At 45.7% G+C, this 19,230-nt stretch overlaps 1 protein-coding gene across 1 annotated transcript; it reads right to left on the bottom strand.

The window, feature by feature from the left end:
• Nucleotides 1-1,634: 1,634 nt before the first annotated feature.
• On the bottom strand, nt 1,635-15,665 carry LOC121072222 (histamine N-methyltransferase-like). The gene is made up of 7 exons (XM_040561601.1): nt 15,525-15,665; nt 12,942-13,136; nt 12,451-12,503; nt 9,361-9,468; nt 5,965-6,095; nt 5,319-5,412; nt 1,635-2,170 (listed from the first exon to the last, which is right to left on the bottom strand). Exons 2-7 carry the CDS (start codon nt 13,076-13,078, stop codon nt 1,815-1,817), a joined length of 879 nt encoding a protein of 292 aa, XP_040417535.1. The 5' UTR covers nt 13,079-13,136; nt 15,525-15,665; the 3' UTR covers nt 1,635-1,814.
• Nucleotides 15,666-19,230: the final 3,565 nt, after the last annotated feature.

Raw genomic sequence — 19,230 nt, 5'->3', positions numbered from 1 at the left:
CCCATGCAATACCATGCACTCAGCAAGCACTCCCTTTGTCATCCTTTGAATCTCCTTTTTTTTTTTCTTTTTTTTCTTTTTCTGGCCATTACATCCTCTTTTCTCCCCAGATCTTCTTTGTTGTCCTTCCTCTCTCCTTCCCAGGCAAGAGGTGGGACCATTGCCAAATCTTTGGAACAAACCTCCCCAGAAAACTCTAAAGCATTTGTTTCTGGTGTTTTGACCTCTGTTAAACCATAAAACAACAGGCCATGCATGTGCATCCTGTTGCTGGCTGTAGTTCAGCTTTTCCTTTTGTTATGGCCTTTCTGTGCCTGCCCAAGATACGTCACTTCTGACAGGGCTGTGTGGCAATATTCAGAGGTCACTGCCTCCACAAGCACCATTAACAAGAGGTCGTTGACAACACAAAAGAGCTATGGAAATAACTGTAAACTTTAATGTGCTTTCCATTAGAAATGCGTGCAGGAATCTGTCCTAATGAGAGATTTTCTTTCTCTCCCTCACTGGCACATCACCGTAGCAGCTTACAGATATGCCAAGGTCTCCTAATGCAAAAATCTGTGCACCAGGCTGTGTAAAAGTGGCAATAGATTTTCTTCGGCTCAACAGCTGAGAAATATCGTGGAAATGTTCTAAAACACACTGGAATTAATATTTGATCACTAGGAGAATTGCGTGTTTCAAATAATTCACTCTAAAATGAATACAAATGGCTATTAGTGCCTGACGCATTCCCTTGTAAATCACCTCAAATCCTCAATAATCTATATTGTTTCGGAAATGTATATGCAAAACTAAAACATCACTTCATGCTGCTAAAGTATTGCCTAAATAAACCATTTCTACCCTGGACCAAATTCTTTCAATGGCAGAAATCACACCTGTCTCACTGGATACACTGAGTATTCATGCTATTAAAGTCATTCTATGACTGTATTGTATTCCATTATGCATTGTGCCCCGCAGAGAGCACAGCACTTCTTAAACCCATGAAATCACTCAACAAAACAAATGCATCGGCTCCGGGAGCAGAGACAGCCCCGAAGACCCCGAAGAGAGAATGGGCTGAGGAGGAGAAGCACCTTCTTGCTGAACCCCTTACACTATGTGCCAGGCAGACCAACCTGATGTGGTTCCACTGGCAAGAAAACAAATCCTACTGAAACTTGTCATTTGACTTCAGGGTTTATTTTTACATCTTCCAAGCTAGAAATCTCACAAGGCATGCGCGGCCATTGCTGCCAGGCTAGTTAGAGGCTACAACCAGATGGTTTGTGTGTTTAATTAAAAATCAGAAAAGGCCCCGTGTAACAGCAGCAGCTGATTCCTAACCAAGGCTTTGCATCAGGAGTTGTCAGCAAAATCCGCCTCTCGAGGTTGATTTTTACCACTCCTGTGCCACGATCACCTTCAAACCCCTCCCTCTTGCAGTAGCAGTACAGACCTGGTTTTATGACATCTTGCAAGAGTCACTAAGAAGTTGAAAATTGTGTATTTGGTCTGTAGAGAGTTTTTAAATGAATATGACCTAATCATGGCTATTTCTTATCCATCAGCCAGAGGAAGTGGTCTGGTTTCTGCAGTGTTTGAGTTGATGGTCCAAGTTACATCTGATTACACAACATCCATACGATAAAGCACAATTTACTGCCAAGTTGCAGGTTCATAGATTAGTACAGAATTAATCTCACTATTAAAGTTCACGTATAACAGATGTTAGTAATGACTTCTTAACAGGCTACAAGAAGTAAACTAAGTAGAAGTAAACTAATCCATTTATAAAGAATGTTTTAGAAACAAAATGTGTTAATTCAGGGCTCAATCACTATTGCACTCAGGTTGTTATTAAAAAGCACCTTCCCATTTCTTTTTTCACTGCATCCAGGCTTTCTTAATTCTTCCATTATCTGATGCTTTAGCTCAGGAGGAGCAGTTTTAGAAAAGTCACATGTTTCTGTCAGGAAATCCAGCAACAGCTCCCCATCTGTGTCCCCTTCGGTAAAGCAGCTGGTTATGTCCATGTTGGATGGGAGCTCGTGGAGCTGGTACTTCAGCCCAGCTGAATCCAGCATCCTTTTGATATCAGCAGAGGACACATAAGTGCAGAGGTCATCTAAAGGCAAGGAAGATCCGTACTTCTTCCACAGTGTTTCCCAACCACTGTTTTCTGAGAAATAAACCATAACAAAAAAAAATGCTCAGAAAAAACACACTATGAAGAATTTTTTGATCATTTGTTTTTTCCCCGCAGCTGTCTGCAGAGTTGGGGCACATGTCCTGGGCCGGAGGGGAGGTGGCTGCCTGGCTGCCCCATGCCTCTGGGCTGGGGCTGTGGGAGGTTAGGGACACGTCACCAACCCCCAGCTCCCTCTGAGCCCCCAGCTCAGTGCACACAATCTTCCCCCTTCCTCTCCCAATGTGCTCCAACTCTTTTCCATGCATGTGTGCCATTGCAGTGGCAGATATCTCTGAGAGGCATGCTTCTATAGTACACATATTAAGCACCAGCTATTTACTAAGATCTTGATTTAAGCTATTAAGTTTAAATCAGCCACCAATTTGACAGACCAAATACTTTCCCATTCCTTCACCCAATTACTTCTTGGTTGAGCTACATGAGAGCTTCTTTAAAAGATCTATTGCCAGTAAACTATCTACCTGTAACATGAAATACATGGGGTGCAAAGCCCTGGTCACATTAACCATGCAGCTGGACGTGTGGTCGAAAAATCCATCCTCCTGGCCTGCAGCTTTCACTCCCATGGTCACCTGCTGTTGGGCATGGGCAGTGAGCAGGGCTCCCCTCATCCCAAGCAGACCTCCCCAGTGGTGCCAAAAGGACGTCTGGGCTGTGTTTTATTTGGACTGCTCAAAAATGAAGAGTCAGGAAGGAAAAGGCTCCTGTAGCACCACAAGCACCTCCAGAAGAGAGCCCATGCTAAGCCCACACACATGCTCACTCCTCAAGAGACATTTTACAAAGAAAACCAGCTGGGTAAGCTAAAACCTTCCCAGATACATCTTCACTTCTTTGTTTTCCCTCACCCTGGATCTGTGTTTCAGCACTTCTGCTACAAGCCATTTATAAAAGGATCACCCAGAATGACTGGACAGGATGAAAATAACTTTGAGCCTAATGAGCAGCTCTTGAGAGTTATGACTATAAATCTCCATAACTGCTAAAACCAGTTGCTCGGCGGTTTTGCAAATGCTTTATCTGCAAACAGTTATTTATAGTCAAATAAACAGTTTGGTGTTTTAGAAGGGCTACAATATTTTCTTTCACCTGGTGGAAATTGAATGCAGAGCACTAATTGCAGAAAATTTGCTGGTGTCAGTGTTGTGTGACTCAGTGCCATCTCTGAGCTGAGCAATTATACACTACCTGAACGAAGCATTATTATAATAGCTCTCGATAGGCTCAGCATATGGCACTACTTTTGTTTTCAAGGCGATGTAAACACATTTTTTAAATGTGTTAAAAATAACACCATATAGCTCTTGCAACTCGCCTGCTCTCCTGGCAGGGATGGAACAGGAGGCATTGCAACCTTCACTGACTGACCAAACCCTCTCCTATCAATCCTATTCCCAGAATGGTTTTTAATTAACATATCCTAATGTGTTTGTGTTGGAGACGACATTAACTTCATTTTTTGAAATGAGCTTTGTTCTGCTTATCTTTCATTACCTCTTTTTGCTTCAGTGCTCATTTTGGTAGCAGCGTCTTCCTTCCCTTCTCTATACACTTATTTCCCTCGAGGTTTTCTCCCCTCCTTTTCCCTCTGCTATTCTGAGCTCCTCTCCTCTCTCCCATTTTCTTGTTGGACCCAGCAATTTCCACACCACTTTCTACCCTCTTTCTCTAAAACGGGCACATCTCTCCAGACAGGTTATCATGTCCCATGTTATTCAGACTAATTCTGACTTTCACAGGGACACCACCCTATCCATTAACCGTATCTGCAGAAGAAACAGCCGTTAGTGGGCACTTGTGTGTCTAACCTGCTCCATCTGAATGCAAAAGAGATGAAATTATTCATGCAACCATGGGGCATCATGTGTTGAAGGTGCAAAGAGAAGAAACAGGAGGAATGAGAAAACAAAGAACTGCCTGGCCTGGGGAGGATTTCAAACAGTTTTCATAAATTCAATTTTTTAATCAAATTAATTTTGAATAGACATGTGTTCCTCCCTGTATTCACATTTCACAAATATCCAGAGGGACAGGTTAAGCAACTGGAAAAGTGTTTCAATTAACGACAGGCAAGTAATCAGCAATAAACTGATATTATGATCTATTCTCATTACTCAAACAACAAGAACAATAACTCAGACTATTTAAAATACAGAATTCTTGTAGTGTACTGCTTTAAACCAAAAAAATTTTGGAGAAAAATAGTTCGAATAAATTCAGGTTGGAGAAGTGCCCTTTCTCTGCAGACACTTCATGAAGACAAAAAAAAGGAACTTCTTCAAATACATTACAGTTTGCAGATATGGCCAAATTCAATAAAAAATAGCTTAAACTTCTGAACAAATGGTACTTAACAGCCCTGAAAAAAAACTGTTGGATGTGACTGTTTACACAACTAAAGTGTCTGTAGTTTACATGAGGCAAATTAAAGGCTTTCTAGAGTCAAAGCAGACCCCACTACCACCATATCTCTAGCATACCTTGCCCACAGTATTAAAAGGCAGTAGCCTTCTCCACTCCCACATTTTCCTCTTGGATTGACCACAGAGCATTTCTTTCAGATCTCAAACAGCCTGAAAATGCCGTTTTCCACCCAAAAGGACTATATTAAGGAGATGGGCAGTTTGAGAAGAAAATGAGCCATATGTCCTCTAACACCTGCTGTACAGCGCAGCCGAGCCCCGCTGTAGCTGTTTGCTTAATGCTGCACATCTCCAGGAGTGAGACAATGCTGTGCCCTGCCTGAAGAGCCTTTTACAGGGAACAGCTGTAGCTGAGGCTAAAGGAGATCTTGCTCTGTCACTGGCCTGGCTGTAGGATGGGGAAGGGGAGAAGGTGAGAGAAAAGCGTTTTGTGCCCATGGCATGGGTTTACTGCCTCACAGAGCCTTCCACTTTGCAACCTGCAGCACAGAGCTGGGCAAGGGTAGACAAGATGCAGGTTTCCATAGTCGCAGGTGAATGGGCACCATTTACTCCAGTTTCCCTCTGTAGGCAATAAAGGGATATTTAAAACAAAAATACACATTGTTTTCTGGCCAGCCTGTGCTGAACTCGCAGGGACCCCAGCGGTGCCCACGGTTCTCGCCTCACCCAGTGTGTTGTGGAGCAGCTCTCACCTGACACCATGATGATGAGGAGCTTTGCCTGCCCTTCCAGGAGGCTGTGGAAATACCGGATAGTTGCTGGGACATCTTTCACATAATACAGCATCTGGGAAGAGCAGAAATGCTTATAGAGACATGGTGGTGTCCTAGAGAACATTATAACTCGTAACACGGAGCAACCCTGACAGGAGAGCAGTGAGGTGCCAAGGCCCATCCGCAGGGTGCCGGCCTGCTGGCAAGGACAGCCCCACGGGCTTGGACCTACCCTCCCCATCCCCAGCACTGAGCTTGTGTTCACTCATTAACCTGGGATAAAGTTTTGCCTTCCTCTAGCAGTGGGGATGGCTTGTAATGGCTTCGGTATACTGGGGAATACAAAGGCAGTTTCACAGAGAGGACAAGGAGCTTTGAAAACACTAGTTAAAATGTATTTTTAGTTGACTGTCGCCCACATCCTGGTTAATAGGACTACTGTGCTCAAAGCTGCTTTGCTGTAACTCATCTTTCATTTTTTTGCAGTTCACTTCTGCTTAAGTACTTTAAATTATAGAGAAATAAACTCACCTGTCTCCCCCTTAGAGTAGATAATGAGGTCACATACCTCATGCACACTTTAAACAGCCAAATCTGTGACAACAGCTACTCTGCAGACTTTTACCTGAATCATGTGAATGAAGTCCCATTTTTTAGACTTCTTTTCTGCATTCATTCGACTTTCATATTCATAAGCTGTCTCCTTATGCCAGGTAAACTTTACATTCTCGAGGTTTGATGTCGCCGCCACACGTTCTGAAATATGGGAGAAGACAGGACAGAGTTATCTCAATTGCAAATATGGGATCGATCTCCATTCAGAGCTTTAATAACACCCAAAAGTCATATTTAGGCAAAGTGTTTTGCTACCAATTTAACACAGCAATGGAATACTTAAAACCTTAAGGCTGTGTGTAAGAAGGCAGCTGTCCAGGTCTTTGTTAGGTGAAACCTTAAGAGGGTCTGATTCTTTCCCCTTTGAACCCTCACTTGGTCTCCTCCAGTCTTTACCTGATTAAGAAAAAAATAAACGAAACTTTCTCATGGCTGGCTCAAGCTCCATTTACCAGGGCAAAAGGTTTTCCAGAGTCTGACCAAATAAATACAGGAGCTTGAGGATTGATCAAAGGGACTGTGCTGGAGACAAGCACAATTAAAAACTTGAAAAGAGCAGAGGAAACAAGTGGCTCACCCAGAGAGAGCATCATGAGGATGAAGGGAAAGGAGCTTTGCTTCATGAGCAAATCCCCATCTCCTGACCTTGGGTTTCTGCTGTGTTCAAATAAAAGAGATTTTCAAAAGTCCAGAGTTTTGGCCAACCACTTCAGGTGAAAGGGATAACAGTGATTTAGAGAAAAGACTTTAGAAAGAATGACACATGGTGTGTTTTCAGACCTTGATGCAATGCACATCCAATGGCAGATGAAAGCAGAAAGCTGGAGGAGTGGATTCAAAGCATAAGTTATACCAAGGGGCCTGGCTCACCACTGCATTTTGTTGCTTTTATAGTAGCAACACTGAGGGATGATTTTGCATTTTAGGAGATGCTGGAATACAAATGTCCATCTGCTGGCATATGGAACTCATCTCACTGTGTGTCTGCTAGGGGCTCAGGATTGCTCCAGGACAAAGCCATCCCTGATGCAATTCCCGTGCTTCACTGGAGTTAACATAAATTTAAATCTTAAATGGCCCAAAGGCAGACTGAGCCTTAGCTACAGAACACATGCTCAAAACAACATGATTTGCTAACACCAGTGCCTTTACTCCGTTAATCATAATGTTCCTCCTTTTCGGCTCCATTAGGATATATCCCTGTCGGAGAGATGAGAAATGCTCCATCAGTGCTTATCTCCTCTCTTTTGTGGACGGAAATGGGCCACCCCTTTCTGCTGCTGCTGCTGCTCTGCTTGCTTCCATTTATCTGTCACTGGCCCCAGCACTTGCAGTTCAGGTTTAATTTGCTGTTTTAAACTCGGGCTTGCTTCAGCAGCAGTTCATATCACCATCACACATAATCTGGTGCAATCTGCTCCAGTTCAATTGCTAGGCAGTCTGCAAGGAGACGCTAGGAAGGGAAGTGAATTGCATGCCGAAGTGGGCTTTTAAAGCCAACATTTCAGAAAGGACAAACTCATTCTGATTATGGGAAGTTGCTGTCTGAAGATTCATCCGAACCCAAAACATATCACCCTAACAGCTTTGAAAAGTTTTCCTTAAATTTTATCCTCATTACAACCCAGATTGCTGTCTGGTCCAGAAGCCATCCGCACGCCCTTGACTTGATGTTGGACTGAGCACAGCTGCACTGTGATGCCTGGGCATCAGCAGCACGGCTTGTCATGGTGCCACCAAAGCCCAGGCCATAGTAACCAAGGGGCTTCACCTGGGCACTGGACATAGGACTATGAGAGCCTCTGGCATATGCCATGGCCTAGGAGAAATCTCATGTTGTCGTCACTGTGACTCCCAGGAAGAAAGTTTCTCCTTCTCAAGCTTCTCCTTCCCTTCTCCTGCCCGGTGTCTCCTTCCCAAGGAGACAGCAGCTGGTTAGGCAGAAAACATAGCTACTGAATCCTCTGAGGCACAGATAATGCTTCCAATTCTCCTCGGAAAAGGGGCTCAGAAACCTAATTAATGATACCTACTGGGGACATGATTAATTACCAAATAAGAAAGTTTAAAGAAAGAAATTCAGATGAATATTTCATTTCCAGTTTAGCATAAAATTTAATATACGGACAACATCTTATATTTTCTTTAACTTTCTGCTGGAAAGAAACTCCCTGAAATAGAACAGGACTGCCAATTAATTGATGGCAGCCAGTGAATCTAGTGCCCAAATCATCCAATATACAGAGCAAATGCTCTTTTGCCCATTCTTTACCATCTCAGTCTGGAACAACATAAAAGCTGCTGGGAAGCTATCTTTTCAGAGATCAGGTCCATGTAATACAGAGACAGGTATCAAGAAATGATGCATTTCCTCTGACTGTTGCTTTTTTTTTTTCCCCCTCCCCTTTTAGCTTCCTCAAGTGGCTTCATGCTGGGAATGCTTTGTTTTCAAGGACCTTAGCAAGAGTAAGAGTAAGATTTACAATGTGGTTTTATAATCTGGTATTTACTCTGGAGCATTTCCAATAATACAGACCACTGATGAGATTCATTCATTACTGCCACATCCATTCAGCAGCTGTTTTCTGGCAAGCTGGGCTCTGCCCAGGGCTTCTCATGGCCTATATGATGTGATGGGTGTAACCTCCATACAAGACTGTAATTACATGCTAGGTAAAGCCTGGTAGGTGTTAATACAGTGATAAACCAGCAATGTAATCAAACTGTGGACTGATATTTAACGTTCATTTTGTAGGACAATCTAACCAAAACACCCCTCCTTATTCTCTGTCCTTGGAAAATGCTTTGGTTTCCCCCATGAGCATAGCTCAGATTGTCAGACTGGTGGAAGGAAATGAACTCTAAGCCACTGAGAGCAGACACACAGCAAAAACCTCCCCTATCCAGCTCGTTTTCCTTGCAATGTTTTCTAAATTAAACTAACGCAGTTTACACTGTGGGGATTAGCTACTCGGAAACTGTTTTAAGATATGTAAGAATTACCAAGAGACATTAAAATCAGTGTTGCTGTAGGATCCTGGCTCAGTGCAAGCTGAAGGAGAATTCTTTCCGAAATACGAGGTCTTTGCTCCGTTCCCGTACAGTCACACACCACTTTCCACCTTGCTTAACTTTTAAAGTCTGTCTACCTGCAAGCTTTTGCCATGTTCTTTGAGTTCTTTGCAGTGTAAGAGACAAAGATTATAATGAGAAGAGACAAAGATTATAATGAGAAATCAAATGTAGAAAAGCAGTGATGTCATAAAAGCATAAAATAGTGACTTTCTTAAGTTTTAAGAGCCAATTCTGGCAAGAAAGCCTTTGAACGTGGGGTCATCCAGCATTCAACTCTTTTAATGCATTTAGCGTACTTAATGTAAATTTAATTTATTTAATGTCAAAATACCTTTGTACTTGAGGATTTGTTCGGCACTTGGCTCTACCACCTCATTGTTGATGGTGACTCCTGGATATCTGGCTTGTACAGCTGAGAGGATCTGCAGGTCAATCTCTCCTAGGGAAAAAGGCGACATCGCACAAGAGATGAAAGCAAAGCTCAGGCAAACATTATCTCCAGTACCATCAGAAGGCCAGTTTTGAGGTTTTATTCCTGCCCTTTGGGTACTGAAAATGAACCAGACAGGTACATGTAGGTGCTTTGAATTCTCAGCAGATTACCACTGAGGGCAGAGCTGTAGGATCTAATAAAATAAACAACAGTCCCAACTATCTTTATTTCTCCTCTCTGACCACCAGCAGCAGTGCCAAGGGGAACCAGACACAGTCATGTGGACAGTGTGACTTTGTGTTTTCTAGACATGGACAAACCTCTTGGGGAAAATGCTAAATGACCATGATGGTACCGGTTTCGATGGTCCCAACTCACCAGGGAGTCAATAAAAAAGTTTGGCCTCAGTGGTTAACATGTTATGCGGGTGAGGGAGAGGAGAATATGTAAACACACTGGAAGTATGAAAAACATGTTCTTGTCCAGATTTAGCATACTGTGACTTTTTCTGTAAAATGAGTAGTGCACATACCATCTATATTTACTTAATCCTTTGCTTACAGAATACCCCAGACCTGACTATTTTCTTTGTATGAAACAGTTCACCCTAGGCACCATTCAGGCCAGCTGCAATTATTCTCCCAATGGAAGCACCCATACATGTAAGGTTTTAAATTTAAACAGAGCTGCCATTGTTCTTGGCCACCTCTCCCCGTCTGCCATGTAGAGAGCTCAGGGAGATGATGCTGCTGACTGAGGCATCGGTCTGGGGACAGCATGGGGCTGGCTTGGTTGCCTCTTGCAGGGCTTGCTTCTGCTTATTCTGCTGGAATAAATTTAGGTGAAAAAGACAACAGAAGAATAAATAAATGAAAATAATAAACAGAAGAAGCAGAGCCATGCTGTCTGTAACATGTACCCTGGAGCTCAATCCAGCACATGGTCCTCCCCTTGGAGGGTCCTTTGCACCACGAGGAGCTCTCTGCCTGCTCCTGGCCCCACCATGAGACACTCCAGCCCAAGGGTCTCACCTGCTCATTTATGCCCCCAGAATTTCACATAAAAATCAAGGAAGAGTTCAATCTTTTCAGAATTATGTCTTTCATAAAGCAACTAATAACACCAAAATTTGTGTGACATCTGGGCAAGCACATTCTTTGAAGGAAGGGAAATTGAATTTCTGAAGTAGCATAAATAGCTGTGGCTTTGCTATCACTGCAAACCCCGTATTTTGTTGGAAATTCAGAGGAAAGTCTGTCATTTGCAGGCTGCTGTGCTAAACTCTGGAAACACAGAATTTGTAAGTTACTACTGCAACATTTTTTTATTTTTGGTTTCTTTACCAACTTTCTATAAAATGGATTAGTCCTTTGAAAAGGCTGTGCAGGTCCTGATTAAAAAAAATAATAATTGAATTTTCCATTTCCATATGCAGGTAGGTTAATATATTTCCTTCCACTCCTCTGCAGCCAAACCACCCTTGTATTGTTTTTACCCCAAAAAAATAACTTTGATTCATAATTTAATCCACAGCCTTAATTGACTTTGGTTAGCTCTTTTATATGCAAACAAGTGTCCTGAGGCATTTTACAGTCAAATCTGCGGCAGCTTGCATTATCAACAATTTGGCAATTAGGCTATCCGAATTATTTAAACTCTCCAACACAATTACCTTTTAAAGGCTACCACTATGTTCGCCATTAAGTTTCTAATTAAACATTTTACGTAACGGGATAGTTTATAGCACAGTTGCTGCTTTATAGCGGCGCTGATGACTTTTATGGTTTTTAAAGGTACAGAGTGCTGCGCGCTGGAGTGTGAACTTAATAAGGCAGAGGCTGTAGGCAAAGGCAGGAGCTTGAGATGGGCGGGGGTAATGGGATATGATGCTACATTAAATGGTTTGCTTTTTTCTCACAGTGGAAGAAGTGCACAGGAGGTGGAAAAGTGGAAGAAAAGCATCCTTGCCTTCCATGCTGCCTCCCTGCGCAGTGCAGGGGATGGGGCCACAGGGGCTGGTGTCAGGCAGGGTAATTGGATCCCCCAGGTTTGCTCCTGCACAGGTCCCCAGGGACCTGCAGTGGGGACAAATGAGCCAGGAAATGGGCTTTGCTGGTTCCTGCCTGCATATCCACCATGCCAGGCTGGAGTGCCCCTGGTTAGGGAGTGAAGCACCTCGCTAACTGAGCAAAGTGTTCCTCCTAAAAGCAGTATTTTTTGTGGCAAAGGAATGGTTTTCCTTGCTTGGAGAGAAATGTTCGTGCTCTGTCACACTGTTTTATAGCTAACACCCACCATTTACTTACAATTATTTTTTACTTATTAGGAGAGATTAACAAAGCTGAGATTAGTCTTTGGAGTTGTTATGACTAAAGCATTTAAAATAAATTAATTGTTCGTACAAAATTTTAGTCTGATGGCTTAATGGGCAGAGCAGAATTAGGAAACATAGGCTTTAATTAGGGGGGAACTTAAGCAAGAATTTAATGAAGAGAAGCACTCTCTGCTGTTGGTATTGTTTTTCCACCCAGCTAACTTCAGAAAAGGGACTTACTTCTCCTGACACTCCAGATCCCAGTGAGACCTGGCCAGAAGACACACAGCCCTTCATAGGGCTGGAAATACACTGCGAGGAGCCACTGGGGTGGGATGGGGTCAGTTAGGTACAGACAGGGTTGGCGGTGTCCCCCCCCGTGCCATCAGCAGGTGACACAGAAACCCAAGGGGCAGCTGGAGCCTCTCTGAGCTCGAGGGGCAATGTGGCAAAGGGGTTTTCTCCTGGAGGAGACGCAGGAGTCAGGGTGTGGGGCACAGGCTGGTTTTGCACTATGGTCACACACCAGCCACTGCCTTCTGCCCCCTGCAGAGGACTTTTAGAGAAAAGCCTTTCCTTCCCTCCCCACTCTTCTCTGCAACTTGCAATCCTCTAGCCAAAAAAAAAAAAAAAAAAAAGGTTAAACCTTATCAACAGTGAAGCTCATGGCATACCTGCTCCACCACCAACACTTAGAATATTGATTGCAGGCTTCCCATTTCCAATACTGCAAAACATTATTTTTAAATGTTAGCAAAGCTGCCCAGCAGATAGGGTTACATGTATTACGTGAAGAGCCAGAAACGCTAAGAATTAAAACCTGCAAGACAGACACAAAAGCAGTATGTGCAGGTACATGCATGCCCATGAACAGGCAGGTGGGACCAGATTCAGACCTCTGCTCTTCAGACATGCCAATTTCTGGTGATTTGGGCAATTTGCAGAGGTTTCCACGTGCATTATTGCATTTTTCAAGTGCCAAGGCTTATCCGGGGTGAGCTACATCTGCATGCAAAGAAACCACCCAGCCTTATCTCCTCCCTGCTAGGCAGGCTCTGTGCCGCAGACAAAACCTCCCCTACCAGGGGTGGCCAAGGCCACCAGCAGCCACCTGCCACCACCACGGGACCGTGCCCAGCACCGGGCAGGGCTTTATCCCCGTTACCTCGCCAGCACGCCAGGCAGCTGCCGCTCCACAAACTCCTGCATGCACTGGTGCTCGGTCGACTTCGCCAGGAAGACGCGGAAGGACCGGAGGTACCTGCTGGGGTCAGCCATCAGGCTCCGCATGGAGGAAGCCATGCCGGGTTTCGGGAGGCTGTGCACGGCAGGGGGACAGCTAGTTCTCCACAGCAATCCCCTGCACCCAGGAAAGAAACAGCAAACAATGCTCAATACACACTGGGATAAACCCAAGGCATCTCGCGTGGCTGAACAGGGAGGTGACGGTCAAGTGCAGAACTTTGCTCCCATCCTCCACCAGCTAATTTACATTAGGGACAAAGTGCTTAAAGAAATATTATGCAATGTTGTGATAGAAACCATAAATCCGGTCTGAGCAGCAAATGGTAATGTATCATGGTTAATCTTTGCAAAGGAAACGCCAGCATTTTTTAGCTGTGATGACACAGGGCACTCTTACTCCCTGGTGAAAGGGTCCTGAGACACTTCTTAAGGAAAAGAAAGATTCCCCTATTCCTTGAAGGCATGGAAAGGCTTGGACTGGATTAGAAGAAAGAGCAGCACGCTTCTCCAGAGATGCTAGCAGATGTCTTTATCGTGTTTTTCTTTCCTTTTTTTTTTTTTTAAATCTTTTGATGTGCTTAAAGAGGGTGCTGGCAGTGGGGTAAAGACAATAAAACCCTTTAAAACACACTTAGTAATTTTTAGTTCCTCTAAAGATAATGGTGCAATTCCCACAAGCAAAGCAATTACTTCCTGAAAGCCACGTGGGTTACTGGAATAGATGCCGTGAGAAACCTGGCTCGGGGAGGCACCCAGGGCCAGGGAGGAAGTGGGCGCTCCCGGGGACCACCGGGCATGTGCTGGGAAGGACCAAAACCACGCTTTGTGTCCATCGGGTCTTGTCCTCACCCACAAGGAGGAAGAGGAACCCTCTGCAGATGCCACACACAGGGGCCTGCCTGTGACTCCCCCCTCTCCTCCCTTCCCCTGGCCAACCCCCTTATAGCCCCCCTGGTTATTTTTATTGCTCTTGTTGGATTTCTGTCTCTTTCCAATGATAAGAACAGCTGCCTGGCTTTGCTCAACTTTCCTTTCTGCTCGTGCCAAAAATAACGTGAAGCTCGTGACAAGGCTTTATTTTTGCATCCTGTGAGCTGCAGCTCCCCACATGCCAAGGACTCCAGCAGGAGGCACTCCTGCAGCTCCTCTTTATCCGAGGACACAACGGGTGCTGCTCCAGAGCTCGAATACAGGCTGCCACCATGCCACATCAGCAGCATCTCCTCCTAAGGATCACCACCAGGGCAGACCCAGCACCCTTCCCATGTCTCACACCCTCTCACATAGCAAACCTGCATGTATTAATCAGAGAAGATGAAAAAGATGGCAGAAGAGCGTTAAAAACTGCTCGCTCCCAGATGCCCATGAGGGCTGGCTGGTGCAGCAGGGGAAGGTAATGGGGCCCCCTGGCCATGGAGCTGAGCCCCCCTGCAGCCTGCCTGAGGCTGATTTAACAAGTCTGGATTCCTTAGATAAGAGAGGCAATCCAGCCTGCATATTAGAAAGACAGACCAACAAACTGCAGCTAAATCGACTCATTACCTGGAGGGCCATCATTCAGGGGACGTGCACAGATAGACCATGATACTGCCTGACTGGGCAAACCTTCCTGAGCCCTCCCACCCACCTGCCAGCAGACACAGACTCTTTTTGAGGTGCCTGGCACTGCAATCCCCAGCATTAACTTGGGGAAACCAAGCACAGACATTGCCTGAGAGAGTAAGAATGCCTATACCTGGCTGTACATGGGGTGAAAATATACGCTGCCAGCCCAAGAAGCAAGCGGTAGCATCCGTGTTTACCCATTCCTCTGCTCAGTTCCTTGCTTTTCACTTTAAACACATAAAGAGGCTTTGGCACTTTCCACTGAAATATTTTACTGCCTTCCATCTCAAAAAAATATTTTGCAGTTAATGAGAGGAGATTTAGATAATCAACCTTTCTTGTCCAACTCCCCGTGCTTCCTGTGATTTAATTTGCCCACCCCCGGCTCGGCAGTCTCTAACAAACAGCCGAGATTCAATTTCATGTTAGGTGCAGTTCGAGGAATTTGTCTCATTTATTTCGTTCTGCTTTTGGCTGCTTGAATTTGCCCCATTTATTTCATTATGTGTTTTGCTGTTTAAACTGCGGCTAGTTAACTTTAAAAATGAGGAAAATAATAATAATCAAAAAAGACAAAGAGAAAAAAGGATTTTTTTTTAGTCAGGCTGATATAGAAACTTTGGGGTAATAATGTTCATTTGGACATTTCCTTCAGTGACAACCCAGATTTTTATGTAGCTTCCTAAAAAGACTGCAGCTTCAAAAGCTGTTTCTGTGCTTATGCTGCAGTGGTTTGGACCAGGTTTGCACCGGCACTGGCAGAATTAAGCCTGGTTAAACCCACTGACAAACTCTTTACAACTTCAACACGACCTCTGGCAAGAAACCGAGTTTGCCTTCATGCTGCTGGATGCCAACGAAGCTGAAGATGCCCACGCAGCCCGAGCCCAGTACTTACGTGTGCGGTGGTGCCTGGTGCAGAAGCTCCCTCGGCACGATGCCGCGGGTGTTGGGGATGTGCCGTGCTGACACCCCCGCGGTGCCTCCGGTCCCACCCCCAGCCAGGAGGAGGTCCCCTCTGGGATCTGATCTCCAGGATGTGGCTGCTCACCCCGAGCCAGGAGGAGGTCCCCTCTGGGATCTGATCTCCAGGATGTGGCTGCTGCGGCAGCAGGGAGTGGAGTGGTCTGGCTGAGTCCCACGTGTGGTTTGCCCCAGGCCACCAGCTGGAAAAGGGTGGGGGGGAAGGGTAGAAAGGGGAAATGAGGAAGCTCTCCTGCTCACACCACAGCTGCGGTGCCACTGTGGTACCTGTGCGCAGTCTCTCTGAACACTCTTCGAAAGCTACAGGATCCACTCCTGCACCCACGGGTGGGTGACAGCCACCCACTGTGGTGGCAGACACCCTGCCCTGGCCTCCCGGCATGGCTGGCACCAGTGGGCTCACACAGCGTGCCTGGCACAGCTGTGAGGGCACCGGCAGCATTCAGTCCTTGAGGTCTATCAACACCTTGATTAGGGTCCAGATGACAAATAAACTCTGATACAGGTAAAAAGGAAATGTGACTCCTGACAAATTGGAAACGGTTATCTCAGTGTGTGGCACGCGGTAAGGTACAATATTTATAGTTGCCTATAGAAACCTACTGGTACAGGTTACTTTGCTTTTTAGGTGGCTCTTTTGCAAGCAGCAGAGATTTTGCTTATACCTTACTTTCAAGGGCTCAAGCTTTGCTATAAACAGTTTTAACCCAGGGAGTGCAAGGGTAGAGAAAAAACATCAACCCGTGTCTGTTTTCATACTGCATTTTGGTGCTCATAGCATTAATAAAATATTTGCCTTCTGTGTGCCCTAAATTATTGCTCCTTCACATTTCAAGTTTTCCTTCTGGACTTGCAGGGAGAAATGAACAGTTCATGGAGAAATGAACTGTTCACATTGTAAATGGCTTATCAAATCACACCAGTAATAGCAAAAATCCTACTTTCAAAGACACAGTCACAGGAAAAAAAAACATCTCATGGGTTGACATTTAGCCCAAAGTTTACCAAAATAAAGATTTCCTATCAGCAGCTGCAATCGCTGGGGACAGACAGCACTTGCTGTACTTTCCCTCTGTCCACACACAGCCCCATCCCCAAAACACTCACAGCAAAGGAGTCAGTGCCTGTCACACAGCAGCCAGCAGGACCACAGCAATGCCACAGCTTCAGACAGACAGCCCCAACTTTATCTGCAGCAGGAATCAGAGGGGCTGGCCCTGCAAACGCCCACCACCTGTGCCCTGCTGGGTAGTGCCATTGGAGTAGCTCCACAGCTCTGCTGCTCAGGTATTTGGGGGAGAAAATGCTTAGTTTCAAGGTACTTTCATTGCATTTCCCTGGCTTTTAGCTCCTGTTTTATGTAAAACTCCACTTGGAAAGGCAAACAGCACCTTTTTCTTCCTTTTTCTTGGAGTTGAATAGTCTTGGCCTGGGCTGAAGGGGAGGAGGTGCCCACAGGCTCCTGCACCGCGTTCAGCAGGGACGGCCTTTCATTTTAAGGGCAACGAAGCCTGAGCTGTATTTTTCAGACAGCCACAATCTGGGCCAGCTTCCCTGCACGGGAGGTGCCCCAGCGAATGCTAATGCTGCAGGAACGGCTCCCTGCCAGGCTGTGGGTGCGGGCCCTGCTGCAACGCCCCTGGCAGCGCTGCCCCAGCTCCCAGTGATAAGTTCTGCTGTTCAAACAGACCTGAACACCAAGGGCGGCGGAGTTTTCCCGGCTTCCTGAGCATTTATCAAAAATAAAATAAAATAAAACCAGTGCCTCTGGCCCGTGCTTTCCCCACTCTAACCCACAAAACAAATGGAAGTTCTTCAGGTACCAGTTGCCATTTAATACAAAAACCTAAGTTCAGAGAGACAAAAATCAAAACTATCTGGTGCCTGTGTATGCTTTATGAAAGATGTTGCTGTCGATTTGCTACTTAACTCCCCATGGAGCCATGTTCTGCAAGCTTTAAGCCCAGTCCCAGGCACTTCAGTTTGACACGGGCTCGGACTGAACACAAGACAGGGGACTGGCATTGCTCTGCAAAAAAATCCCCTGGAGAAGCTGGTCACACCACCCCCAGGCAGAGCTCCTGTTTTGTTCATTGATGTGGCTTTACTCCGTTTAACATCAATATTCAAAAAAAATATTTCACCTGCCCGTGCCATTTTACCCTGAGCATGCGTCCAGCACTACCCTAGAAGGAAAGGGGCTGAAAGGAGTTATTGAGAGGGGATCACAAAAGCCTCAAGGGTATCAATATTTGGAAAATAATAGCTGTTGTGCATTAAATAGCTCTCAATCATGACAGCTTGTGGGACAATTCACAAGCCTGCAGATAGTTGGCCAACAGTGAAACGGGACAATGTTAAAACATAAAATTGGGAGTGAGAGGAGTCCACCCAGAAACCTGGCAAGGACCTGGGTCATTGTCCCTGTCCCCTTAGGCGAGACGAGGGCTGGGAACAGTCAGCATCTGCAGATTATTTCCTCCTCTGAAGTGCATCTGCGGGGGTTTGGGCTGAAAATCAGGCTTGGGATTCCTCTGGGTACACCAGGTGGCCACAGGCATGATGTCTCAGCAGGGCCAGAAGTGCTGGAGCAGCCTGCGGGCAGCAATGACCCTGGCTGGGCACAGATTTGTCCCTCTGGTGTGGGACCAGAGCCTGGAGTCAGAGCCCAGCCGAGCTCCAGGAACTGGCAGAGGAAAGATCCATGGACCAAGTCCCACCGGCACTAAGTAAATCTGATCATGACCTGTACGTGGGTCAGGTCCAGGAAACCAGATTTTCCAGAGGCAGCAGGAAGGGGAAGGCTGGGTGGGAGAGACCAAAGTTCTGGCCTTTCACCACAGCTTCTGTAGACGGACCAAATATCTGCGCCCAGAGACTGCACGCATTTATTGGGCTCACCTCTGGATCTGATTTAATCATGCTCAGCCAGCCCGATAACAGCAGGAGCTAGACATTGCTTAATGTCCAAAGAATTATTTCTGCTGTCTTCTAATAAAGCACGTCGATGTAGGCTGGAGTTGATAACATGATTGCTGCGCTAGGGTAGCAAAATCTCATTTTACAGGACAACTGAACTGTCATTGCCAAAGAGCAGACAGGTTATTGCTCATGCTCCTCCAAGGTTGCTTTTATTAAAATGGAAATTTCCAAAGCTTTGCATACACACATGCACAGCCACGGGTGCTGAAATCCCTCCTGGGGGGAGCAGGGCCGGTCACAAGTCTTTTTGAGGATTTTCTCTCCCTCCCCAAGCCCCACGTAGACATCATCACCTTAAATTGGACCTTTTATATTTTGCCTCTCACACCATCAGAGCAGGTTCCCTAAATGGTGCTGTGAACCAGCGAAGGCACCAGGCGGGCTCACTGGGGGTTTGGGAACGCTGATTTTCAGGCTGGTGAGTGCTGGGAAGGGACACGCGTGTCATCACCCCACCTCCAGCACTGCCTGCGTCAGAACCCCTGCTCCTGACCCCTAACATGGCAAAAATTAGCATCTGGCCGTATTTTCATCTCTCCATAGTTATCAGTCAGAGCAAATGTGGCTGGGACAAAGCCATATCTGGGCTTAAATCAAGCCAAAGCTCAGCAGCTCTCCCCACAACAACACCAGCACTG

This window comes from Cygnus olor, chromosome 6, assembly GCF_009769625.2.
Source record: "Cygnus olor isolate bCygOlo1 chromosome 6, bCygOlo1.pri.v2, whole genome shotgun sequence".
Lineage (NCBI taxonomy): Eukaryota > Metazoa > Chordata > Aves > Anseriformes > Anatidae > Cygnus > Cygnus olor.
This window is presented reverse-complemented; position numbering and strand designations above follow the sequence as displayed.